Source organism: Solanum stenotomum, chromosome 6 (genome assembly GCF_019186545.1).
Source record: "Solanum stenotomum isolate F172 chromosome 6, ASM1918654v1, whole genome shotgun sequence".
In the NCBI taxonomy this organism is placed as follows: domain Eukaryota; kingdom Viridiplantae; phylum Streptophyta; class Magnoliopsida; order Solanales; family Solanaceae; genus Solanum; species Solanum stenotomum.
The window spans coordinates 46,049,023-46,061,285 of NC_064287.1; the positions used below are offsets into that span (position 1 = coordinate 46,049,023).

General features: G+C 33.8%; 1 protein-coding gene and 1 long non-coding RNA gene across 3 annotated transcripts; one reads left to right on the forward strand and one right to left on the reverse strand.

Annotated features, from left to right (window-relative positions):
* Positions 1-1,275: 1,275 nt before the first annotated feature.
* Positions 1,276-5,815, reverse strand: LOC125867057 (uncharacterized). Of its 2 annotated transcripts, XR_007446604.1 has the most exons (5): positions 5,460-5,815; positions 4,900-4,999; positions 2,093-2,218; positions 1,694-1,863; positions 1,276-1,369 (listed from the first exon to the last, which is right to left on the reverse strand). It is a non-coding gene; the product is annotated as an uncharacterized LOC125867057 (long non-coding RNA). The 2 variants fall into 2 exon arrangements; XR_007446603.1 differs by lacking the exon at positions 1,276-1,369 and having other exon boundaries at positions 1,411-1,863; positions 5,460-5,811.
* A 3,272-nt stretch (positions 5,816-9,087) lies between these two features.
* On the forward strand, positions 9,088-11,186 carry LOC125867009 (protein NRT1/ PTR FAMILY 1.2-like). The gene is made up of 4 exons (XM_049547424.1): positions 9,088-9,181; positions 9,255-9,472; positions 9,602-10,152; positions 10,263-11,186. Exons 1-4 carry the CDS (start codon positions 9,088-9,090, stop codon positions 11,158-11,160), a joined length of 1,761 nt encoding a protein of 586 aa, XP_049403381.1. The 3' UTR covers positions 11,161-11,186.
* Positions 11,187-12,263: the final 1,077 nt, after the last annotated feature.

Here is a 12,263-nt window from a genome sequence, read left to right on the forward strand (position 1 = left end):
ACTTTTCAAACAGGCCCTAAAGAGTTTTGAATCTTGTATTTTAAATTAAAGATATATTAAATATATTAAAATATTTTTTAATCTTGTAATATTAAATATGACACTTGAAAAATTGAAATTAAAAGAATTGGAATAGGAGGTGGGGGTGGATTTTTTTTTTTTTGAAATGAACGAAAAAAGGAACTTCGAAAAGGAACTTTGGACTATTATGAAGCTTCCACTGTTAAACTTTAGTCTGTTTATATACACTTTTTGTCCAGTCACTTATTGGTTCCTAAATAACACTATCACTTTATAATATATATATATATATATATATATATATATATATTTATATATTTCCTTTTTGTTTTAAGCATTTTGTGTCTAAAATTCTATGTTCCTTTTATGTGTGAAATCACACAGTTGTTTAAATTTGACTATCAAGTTGTCATATAGGCACTACCAAAAAACAGTTAAATTGTGGCGGATTTTTTGTCTAGTTATGACGGTTTTTGACTGTAACAAAAAGAATTGTGGCGGTTTTTAAAAGTGCCACAATTAGCCTTGCCACGGGCATATAACGGCGGTTGTTTTCAACCTCCATGACGTATGCCACAAAATAAAATTTTGAATTTGTGGGGGGTTTTAAAATTAATCAATGGCAATTTAGAACCCTCGCAATATGATATTGATGTTTCGAAAAAAATATTGTGGGAGTATTTAAACTCCCACAATATATCATAATGTTACCAAAAAAAAAAATTGTCGGGGTCTATAAAACTCCACAACATAATTTCAATTTTTTTTAAAAAAAAGATTACGTGGAAGTTTTCGACCGCTACAATATGATTTAAATGTTTTAGAAAAAAAAATTAGTGACAACTTCATTTCGCCTTCATATTTTTATTGCTGAAAATTTATTTCCATTTGAAATTTAATTATATGAACGAATAAATTAAAATAAATAATTAGTGGCAGCTTATATCTGCCACAATATTATTGCTACTGAAAATTACTTTTTATTTAAAATTTAATTATATATTTTCCCTCATGTTGAAGACACAATTCGATACAATCAGGGAAAGACTGCTTCTTCAGCAACTTCCTTCCTTTTTTTTCTTCCCTGATAGTGTCAATGTAGACTCCAAACTAATCAAATAAGTGATATATAAATCAGCCATAAAAACCTTGACACCAAGTTCATCTGAAAGTTCCCGAGCTTCCTATGTCACTTTAACATCAAAGGCCAAGATGGTTGCATACTCTTTCTTCCTCTCAAGCATAGCACTAGCTTTCATGACATTCTTTTTATGCACAGGACCTATGCAAAATCCCACTGACATGTATGCTTACTTCCGGGGTCTTCAAAAATTCCAACAAAGCTTACCTACAAAATCAAATAATCTAGAGGAGACTTAAACATGACTATGAGTGGTCTAGAGTTAAAGAAATAACAAAATCGAAGAAAGGAATAAAATTATTCACATATGACTGCTTGAACTAACAAAATAGACTGAACAAACATTTAACTTTGAGTGATTGGATTCCCGACTTGCTGGAACAATACCAAAAGAATCCATAACTATTGTTGAAATGCATGCTCTACTGCAAGGACTTTATGCCAAGTCTTACCACCTAAGGTCATTACAAATTGAAGGAGACTTCTTAGATGTTATACAGATGCTTACAACACCAAATGAGCTTTACTCACATCTTATTAATGATTGCGAGTGCTTGTACTTCACTGTATAATTCATCAGTGGCTGACAAGTTAGTGTGTATGGGTACCCAATCCCCACAACCTACTCCACTGGAAGTTTTTTAGCATGATCCAAAATGTACACTTGAGGCACCCGGGCTGATAAAGTAGAAAGTACTTACCTGCTTAGTTTATTGAATATGTCAAGAAATAGTTAGTGTGGTGCCTACCATTTTGAGCTTGTAAATACTGTTGTTGTTACAACTTCTACTACTCCTACTAGTATCGCAACCTTTTGAGACTGTCCTTTGGAATTTGGGGCACATGCTCTTGGATGTAATAGTTGGTCGTTAATATATATCTTCTTTAAAAAAATACCCAAAAAAAAAACTATAGTAATATCAAAATTACCTCATTTAACACCTTGTGAAGCTTGTCCCTTGCCTCAACAACATGGTCGTTGTCATTTCTATCAACCACAAAGATGAGACGATGTGTGTTTTGAAAGTAGTGTCTCCATGGGAATGGAGGTCTAATCTGCAAGTGCAACACAAAAGATAAATAGTAGAAACATACTTTTAGCTCTTCCAGAATCAGACTGTAATATACTTATAATTGTGCCTTTAATGAAAGTAATTATACATTAAATCACTACCAGGTAACAAATCCTAACTTGAAAATCACCAATTAACCACAACTGGTAGACATCTTAGATTTTGATATTTTATACCAAAGCTTAACTCCGTTTATAAGAAAACTTACTATAGTTTGTTTCATAGTGATGATTGAGACATGTGATCTGCATATCCTCTATATCAGCTAGTCTTTTGCAGGGAACATGCAGAATTGATACATCTCTATCATGACTAACTTACCAAACTGTTTCACTAGCACAAATATTACATTCGTCTTAAGAAACATAAAGCATCTCTAGCACAACTTAACACGGTTTTCATATATAAGGAACCAAAATCAAGTATAACACTATTTCTAATTGTAAGTGATGGATATTGAGACCAAATTCTCTTTATGGTTGGTATTCACCATAGACATACTTGCTTGAGAAACCTTCTGTTGATCTGGTGGGATGTTGAATGCAAGAATGAAGTACAGAAACTCATAACATACACCATTCCTCTCTTTATTTGCTGGAACCTATGGAAAAATAGGTGTTCAGGGAAATCAAGTGTTGCAAGGGTCAAGTGCCTCACTTTTAAAGTTATGTTTTACTTACTCCACTCTGTATATCCATATATCAGCTGGCCTAGTTCTTGGATTGATCTGATCAAGCTTATAGAAGGATGCAGACATGAGTTGAGGGTCTGGAAAGTTAACTGGGAAAGACCTCCACCTAACACCTTTCACCTTTACACTGATGGGAGTGCCTTGAGTAATCCTGGAAAAATAGTTGGGGGAGGTATCTTTAGAGATTCACAAGGTGACATGATTTATGCATACACTGTTTCCTTAGGAACTGGTGCCAATAACTTGGCAGAGGTTCAGGCAGCAGCTCATGGTTTATACTGGTGCACATAATATGGATACAAAAGAATCATCTTAGAGGTTGACTCGGAGCAACTTACAAAATGGATCACAAACAGCAACTAACGTCCCTGGAAGTTGCAGGAGCAGATCAAGGACATTCACAGACTCATCAACCAACTTGAGTTTTTCCAGTGCAAGCACACATTTAGAAAGGCTAATAGTACTGCAGATTTCCTCTCAAAAGACAGTCACAACACTGATGAAACTCAACATTTTTACACTTACCACCAACTGCCTACTACAGTCAAAGGGAGTTATGTCTTGGAAAAAATGGGCAAGTCCAGTTGCAAAAGAAAGAACTGCTGGACATAATGCAGTCTGCAACACTAGAGCAAGAAGTAGCATCTATGAATTCATCACTTATCCTAGATGTATTTTTGCCTGTTTTGACAGTAGCACACAAGACATTTGTAGCTAAATCATGAGATTCACTGACTTCGTGAATCCTCCATTTTGAGCATGTTTACAACTACTCGAGATTTTAGCATATTTTGAAGTCTTTTAAAAGATGTGGTATCATAGACAACATAGACTATATCTTGGCAACATGCTTGAGTTATCGATTGATGAGATGGTAGCCATAGAAAAAGTCATAAAGGACAATGAAATTGACTTGACGGAATAAGAAAAAAGAATAACCAGGCCAGATTCACAAACATTACAAGATATATAATTTGGAGCTGGAGGTACCATCATTTGAAGATGATATCACCTCTAGAAGTGCTGCCAAAGACGCTTTATGAGCATTGCAAGCCTATGCCGCTATTTAGTTCATATTTTCATGTGTAAACTACTCTTCATGAAACTGAAAAATAACTTACCTTGTGTGTAGATACCCTTTTTGCTAATCTGACTCTTTCACAGGCACTACGAGTCTGTGATAAAACTCTAAAACTCCTCTAATGTTGACTATGGTTGTTCTATACTTTAATCTATTTTCACAGTAGTACACAAGATATTTGAAGCTAAATCACGAGATTCACTGACTTCGTGAACCCTCTATTTTGAGCATGTTTTCAACTACTTGAGATTTTATCATATTTTGAAGTCTTTTAAAACATGTGGTATCACAGACAACACATACTACATCTTGGCAACGTGCTTGAGTTATCGACTGATGAGATGGTAGCCCACAGAAAAAGTCATAAAGGATAATGAAATTGACTTGACGGAATCAGAAAAAAGAATAAACCAGGTTAGATTCACAAACATTAACAAGATATCTAATTTGGAACTAGAGGTATCATCATTTGAAGATGCTATCACCTCCAGAATTGCTGCCAGAGATGCTTTATGAGCATTGCAAGCCTATGCTGCTATTTATTTCATATTTTCATGTGTAAACTACTCTTTATGAAACTGAAAAATAACTTACCTTGTGTGCAGATACCCTTTTGCTATTCTGACTCTTTCACAGGCACTACGAGTCTGTGATAAAACTCCCCTGATGTTGACTATGGTTGTTTTATGCTTTATTTGCTTGTATTAAGTATCTCAAGGCCTTTTTGAAAGTAAAATGCGGCAGATTGACTAGGTTTTAAAAAAATAAATGTCGAGCAAGGATTTCTTATCATTAAGTAATACTGAGCGCAATAAAAGTAAATAGGTATAAGATCAATTCAGCAGGTCACAATATAGACTTAATACCAATAAAATGTAGAAGATGTTTGTACCTTCAAACACATCTTGATTCCTCAATATTGTCCGCAACTTAGTAGCCAGCCTTCACTATTCCCAAATACCACATCAAAGGAAGGAGCTTTAAAGTACGACCTTTAAAAAAACAATACACCAATAAATTAAGGAAGTTAAAATCCAGAGGAGCAAGATATTGATGGTTTCTCGTCTTTCTCTTCTTCCATGATTTGTTTTTCACCATCATAATAAATTACAGCAACCTTCTCACCATTCACGTCATGTATCTCACCATGTCGAGATATATCAGAAGCTATAGTGAGAAATTAATTATGAGAAATACCATAGTTGGAACCATTATTATATAGTTGAGGATTCAAAACAGGGAATGGATTATGGGGATCACAAACTGAGACTTACGTACCCTCTTTCAAGATGAAATACAATCTTGCTTATAGACATGGAATACTTATTCCAAACACCCGTCCAATTATCAAATAACATGTATTCGAAAAGGAAAGGATTCCAATATATTTTTCGAAAAGGAATTTCACAGTTAATGAACATTCTAAACAAATATCAGAATAAGTATACGAACCTCATAGCCATACAATAAGTCTTCAACTACTGATCTGTCAGTCCATCTCCTCGAGCAGACATGTCCTTTCTCTCTGGTCGCTCGCGGTTGCTTTGAGCAGATAGTTAAACACCACAATTAACTAGACTTGGCTAAACTTACAATTTATCTATAGAAAGAACTATGCACAGTTTCATCATAATCAAGTCCTTTGAAATTTAAAATCAAATCTCTAAAAGAAAATCTTTCTCCAATCAAAAGTTCAATCTTTTTCTAGTGAATCAAACATATCCATTAAAAGCCAATAAATATATCAACATAGAAAATTTCAATAAAAAAATAGAATTAACAAAAATCTTCGGTAAAACTCAGTCAGACATTGCATCTGTTGCTAGGTTAGTAGCATAGCTAGCTGAACATACTCATCACCATCAGCGAAAAATTGGTCTAGTTCTTGCTCTTGGTATGGTTCATTCTCATATACTTGTTCTTCCATTACTTCTCCCATATTATATAAATCTCTTGGCTTTAGATGCATAGCAACACTCCACCCTATAATGACAATATCATCCACATAGTACACTGTTTGTGCTTGAGATGCTTCGATGTAAAGCTCATGTTCTTCACGTTCACCAGTATGAATCAATCTATCAAAATTAACACAATTAAAATTCCAATGATCCTCTTCGGCAGTCCAGCCAAGACTTACGACGAACACTTGCAAGTTCAGATGTTCAGTATCCAACTAGTGACTCAAATGTTGAGGATCAACAAGATTCTTGTCCTTTCACAAACTTTTGAATTTCTATGCATGGTAAAATGAGCAAGGTTGAGGGTCTTGATAGCTGGGTGAACTATGGCTTGTTTTTTATGTTTCCAATGGTGGAAATGTCTTCTTAGATCTCGTCTTGAAGTTTCAGAAGTGGAGAAAAGACATCAAATGGATACTCTGAAGGAGCGCCATGGTCCTGCATTGTTTCATTTCCATGTTTGTTGAAAACGTTGGCCTGGTGGAAGTTGTTCTATCTCACCAAAAATATGTGAGCAACTAGTCGAGGCGCCACCCTTGCACTGCAAAATAGAAATTGCAGAAACTCTTTGACAAATAGTGCAATGTAGAAATTCTTCCTAAGTTCTCTGATTTGGGAGACATCAAATAGTTGAGCTATTAATACTATACCATTTCATATGGTTTGATTTTTACATTCAGTTTAGGTTTTCTGCGACACGGTAAATCGATAACCATAATTTATTCGACTTCGACTTAAAAAAAAGAAAAAAAAAGGCTTATATTGAATAAACATAAGGAATATCCCACAGGTGTTTAATCACTTATTTTCGACTCTACAGTACAAGTACTTATTTTATCTTCATTATATATTTGAAGTATTATGATGCTCCCTCTTTTGTTGAATAGATGAGCTAGAGAAAGCATAAGGTAATTCAATTAGCTCTACCTATAAATCTATAGTCATTACATGTTGAATTGGTTTGCTCAATGTGCTAAAATCATCAATTATTTTGCAATTTTGTCTTTGACTGGAACTAAAATATGTAGCCAGTTTGTGCTGAAATGAAGAGCTCAATCAGTTGGAATCTTTCATTATGAATGTTATTTTTTATTGTGCTGAATGAAGAGCTCAATGGGATGAAACATCTCGTCATTTTGTGTTGTAAATTGAAGTTGTGGTGTTTAAATGTGCAACAAATGTTTTGCTGAAACTGATTGAAATTGGAAGTAAATATTTTTGTTATTCTTCTGTACACATGCATATTTCAATGAGCACACATGACAATCTTTCTTCAATGAATTTTCTTTACAATATTTATCATTATACGACTTATTTCTTAATTTCTTTGACAGAGACAAGATTTATAAAGTGTTTCTTTACCAATTATGGACGCACGAAGATCCTATGATAGAGGTACCAATAATGGAGATAGAGCGAGTGCCAGTTAGTATCATCATTAGGATCAAAACTATTTTTTGTATTGTTGATGAATAGTTTAAAACTCTTACTTGAATCTAGATGTAATTTTGGGATACATATATTTTAGATATTGGAATTACGTACCCTGCTTCAGGTCATTGTTTAGAAATTTATAGTGTATGATTTATTTTAGTGTAAGGAATTATTTTAGTAAGTTGTATTGCATGACCAAATATTGCACAGGTTGAAACTACCAAAATATTGTTTTATACAATTATATTTCTATAAAATGTGAATTTTATGGCGGTTTGAAACTGTCGTAATACAAATTTTAAAAGTCATTATAAACTTGTAGCATTTTATGGGGGGTGTTTTGAACCGCTATAATAGTATTAATAATAGAAGGGATGTTGGCGGCATAAAAAACCGTCGTTTTAAGCTCGTTGTGGTGGTTATAAACCACCGTCATACTCAAAATAAATTGTCGAGATCGTTTCATTCTTTTGTAGTACAAAACCTGCACAAAAAAATCGCCACAACAAGAATAATTTTTTGGAGGTTGAAACAAACGCCACAAATTGAATGTATAGTAGGGGTCTTTTACAACCTCCACACTTAAGCCGCCACAAAAGGAATTATTTTGTGGGGATTGACACAAACGCCACAAATTGAATGTGTAGTGGGGGTTTCTTAAGACCCCTATAAATAAACCGCCATAATTTAGCAGTTTTTTTGTAGTGAGGCTTGATCAACGGTTAAAGGAATTTAAAAGATTGCACTTTATTAAGTTTAAATATTTAGTTGATAAAATTGTGAATAAAAAGAATTCAATTGATAATTCAAGTCAAATACAATTTTTTTAAAATTATTTCGTTCAATATTTAATGAAATTTGAAGTAACGCAAACTCAGAACCTAATTAAGGGAAAATAAAGTAAAATAAACTAAAATAATGGGGAAAAAGTGTAACTATAAATAAGGGGTATTTATGATTTTTTCCTATATTTTTTATTGTCTTAAAAAATGATTATAATTATTTTTTATAAAGAAAATTAAAATACTTAAATTGATATAAATAACATATTATCTTTAGTACGCATAATCTAAATCTCATATTTTTTGCTTTCTTAAAAAAGAAGAAGAAGTTATTATTATTATTTTCTAAAGGAAGTAATATACTTAACTTGATACAAACGCTATATTATTTTTCAAATCAATTTAAGTTAAACCTTATATTTAATTGTCTTAAATATGTTTATAACTATTACTATTATTTTTTTAAAAGTAAGACAGTACGGAAAAAGGATCTTATTCTAGTACTAGTAAGCATAAGCTAAATGTATATTTATATGAAAAATATTACTTCCTCAGTCTCAATTTAATTGACCTATTTTGATTTGATAAGAAAATTTAAAAAATTAAATAAAAATTTTGAAATTTTGTGATCTTAAAATAAAGATATATCAAAGTATCCTTTAATCTTGTCGTATTGAATATGAAAAGTAAAAAAAATGAAATTAAAAAAGATGGGGTAGGGGGTGGATTTCATTTTTTTTGAAATGGACGAAAAAAAGAAACTTCCACTATGAAACTTTAGTCTGTTTATATACACTTTTTGTCACTCCATTTAGACTCCTTTATGTACTATGCATCTTTTCTGTTGGGAGATTCATACTCAAAATTCCTTTCTTTGTTTCATTCTGATTGAAGTAACAAAAAATGGGGAATAACACTGAACAAGAAGAAGAGTTTTTACTGAATCACTCACAAAATTCAACAAAGGGAGGTTTAAAAACCATTCCTTTCATCATAGGTATGTGTAATAATTTCTCTGTTAACTCTTTCTTTGTAAGTTGTTTAATTGATTCCTCGTGTTGGTATTGTAGTGAATGAATCATGTGAGAGATTGGCAAGTTTTGGGTTGCAACCAAATATGATAATCTACATAACAAAATTTTACAATATGGATGCTGCTCGTGCTTCAGTTTTGATTAATTTATGGTCAGCAATTTCAAATGTATTGTCTATTTTGGGAGCTTTTATTTCTGATTCTTACATTGGAAGGTTTAGGGCTGTGGCTATTGGAAGCATCTCTAGTCTTATTGTAAGTTCACTTTATTCTTGTTTTCAATTTGTCATGTTTAGCTTTGCTATTTAAATGTTAGAAACTTGACATACTTAAAACTCTCTACTTTATTCGTGTTCTCAATTTTTGGCCTTTCACTTTCAACAGGGAATGCTTGTTCTTTGGCTCACAACAATATTTCCACAACTCAGGCCGTTGCCCTGCGGTCAGTATCAACATGACTGTAATGGAACAACAGCAGCCCAACTTGCTGCAATTTTGTGTTCTTTTGGGCTTATTTCCATTGGTGCTGGTTTTGTTAGACCTTGTTCCATAGCATTGGGTGCCGACCAATTGGAGAACAAAGAAAATCTAGATAATGAGAGGCTTATCGATAGCTATTTCAACTGGTTCTATGCCAGTGTAGGAGTTTCAATTGTTCTTGCAGTTACTGTAATTGTTTATATCCAAGATCATTTTGGTTGGCAAGTTGGGTTTGGTGTCCCTGCTTTGCTCATGGTTTTATCTGTTTCTGTTTTCTTGATCGGATCTCCTCATTATATCAAAGCAAAACCTGAAGGGAGTTTGTTCACTGGATTGTTTCAAGTAGCAGTCGCAGCCTTCAGAAAAAGACATATCAATGTTCAGTTGAATTATAATGACGACTGCTACTATAAAACACCTGAATCAAAGCTCCTCGAACCATCCACAGACTTCAGGTATACGCGTCTCCATCTTTTCCTCAATGGTATAAACATCTTCATTTACCCACAACTTCAAACTCATTTGAAATTTTGTCTTTTTTCACTCCATTCATTGTATATTGTAGGTGTTTGAATAGAGCTTGCATAATTGAAGATCCTCACATGGAGTTGAAACCTGATGGAAAAGCTTCAGATCCATGGAGTCTCTGCTCTGTGGAACAAGTCAAAATAATGAAGTGTTTTCTTACCGTTCTTCCCATGTGGTCCACCTGTATTATGCTTCTTGTGTCGTTCAGTCAGCCACTTTCGATATATCAACTACTGACCGTGGATAGACATATTACCCATCAGTTTGAAATCCCAGCAGGATCATTCGGAATGATTACTGTTCTTTCTTTGACAATCTGGATTGCTTTTTACGATCGTGCATTGGTGCCTTTACTGTCAAGGTATACAGGACTGCCGACTGGGATAAGTCCATTTTCCAGAATGGGGATTGGCTTATTTCTGGGCATTCTGGCTACAGCACTTTCAGCTATAACAGAAACCATACGACGCAATAAGGCAATCAATGCAGGGTTTGAGGATGACCCAAACGCTGTGTTAAACATGTCCTCTATGTGGTTTGTACCACAGTTGGCACTATACGGGGTGGCTGAGGCTTTTAATGCGGTTGGACAGATTGAGTTCATATACAGTCTATTTCCAAAAACCATGTCCAGCTTTGCAGCAGCTCTTTACACTTTTGGCCTTGCGCTTGCCAACTTAATTAACAGTCTCTTGGTAAGCCTGGTGGATAGTATTACCTCAACCGGAGGCAACACAAGCTGGCTCGCGACCAACATAAACAGAGGTCATCTAGATTACTACTGCTGGCTAATGACTTTCTTATGTGTGATTAACTTCCTCTATTTTTTAGCCGTTTGTCGGTTTACTGATCAGCATCACCATGATGGTAGGAGTAGCTTATTTCCTGAGGCAGAAGAGGAACACTCCGTGAATAAGCGTTTCCATGGAGCTTAATTGTAACAATCAAGTGTGAACGCTATGTTTTATGTCTGAATCATTTGCATTTCTTGTGACTTCCCTTCACCTGAAATATTAGAAGAGTTAATATTAATATTACGGAAGTTATTTTTATAGAAACTAGTTTAATTTCATAGTACTGGTTCCAACAAATACTTATGCAATATCAATCTTCTGTACTCAAAATCTTTACCAAAACACTCTTCCATTTGCTAAAATTATTATTACTTGTAAAATATTTTTCATTTACCAAACAAATATCAAGAAATATTTCTCATTCATTGATCAAATGTCAAAACATATTTTTGGATAATTCCTAAAAAATGGCCTGTAAATGAGAAAATATGCGTTAAAATTGTGTTAGTATACATGACGGTTCCCCAACTTATTAAGGAGGTCTTCGTAATGTTCTTTCAAAAAAAAATTCGGGTGCTCCGAGAAGCCAGATCTATGGACTAATACACGCTAAAAACTGAAAAAATTTGGGTAATTCCAAAAAAATGGCCAGTGAATGCGAAAATATGCGTTAAAAATAGTGAGTATACATGATTGTTCCCCAATTCATTACAGAGGTCCTCATATTTTTTTTCAAAAAAACACTTTTGGGTGCTCGGGAGAGTCAAATCTATTGGCTAATATACACGAAAAACCGAGGAATTTGGGTAATTTCGAATAATTGGCCTGTAAAATGCGAAAATATGCACTAAAATGATGTAAGTATACGTGATGGTTCTCCAACTCATTACGGAGGTCCTCAAAAAAAATTTTCAAAAAAAAAAATTTGGTGCTCCGAGAAGCCAAATCCATGGACTAATACAGACGAGAAACCAAAAATTTGGGTAGTTCCTAAAAAATAACATGTAAATGTGAAAATATGTATTAAAATATGGTGTGAGTATACGTGATGGTTCCCTAACTCATTACGGAGGTACTTACAACGATTTTTCAGAAAAGCTTTTGGGTGCTCCGGAAAGCCTGATCCATGTGCTTAATAGACATGAAAAACTATGGAATTTGGGTAATTCCTAAAAGATGACCTATATAAGCGTAAATATGCGTTAAAAAAGTGGTGTGAGTATACGTGATGGTTCCCCAACTCA

Excerpts from the sequence above, each read along its gene's own strand:
- LOC125867009 (XM_049547424.1), top strand. The coding sequence starts at position 9,088 with ATGGGGAATAACACTGAACAAGAAGAAGAGTTTTTACTGAATCACTCA. Across the intron at positions 9,182-9,254 it reads AACCATTCCTTTCATCATAG|TGAATGAATCATGTGAGAGA; the intron begins GTATGTGTAATA and ends TTGGTATTGTAG. Across the intron at positions 10,153-10,262 it reads GAACCATCCACAGACTTCAG|GTGTTTGAATAGAGCTTGCA; the intron begins GTATACGCGTCT and ends TGTATATTGTAG.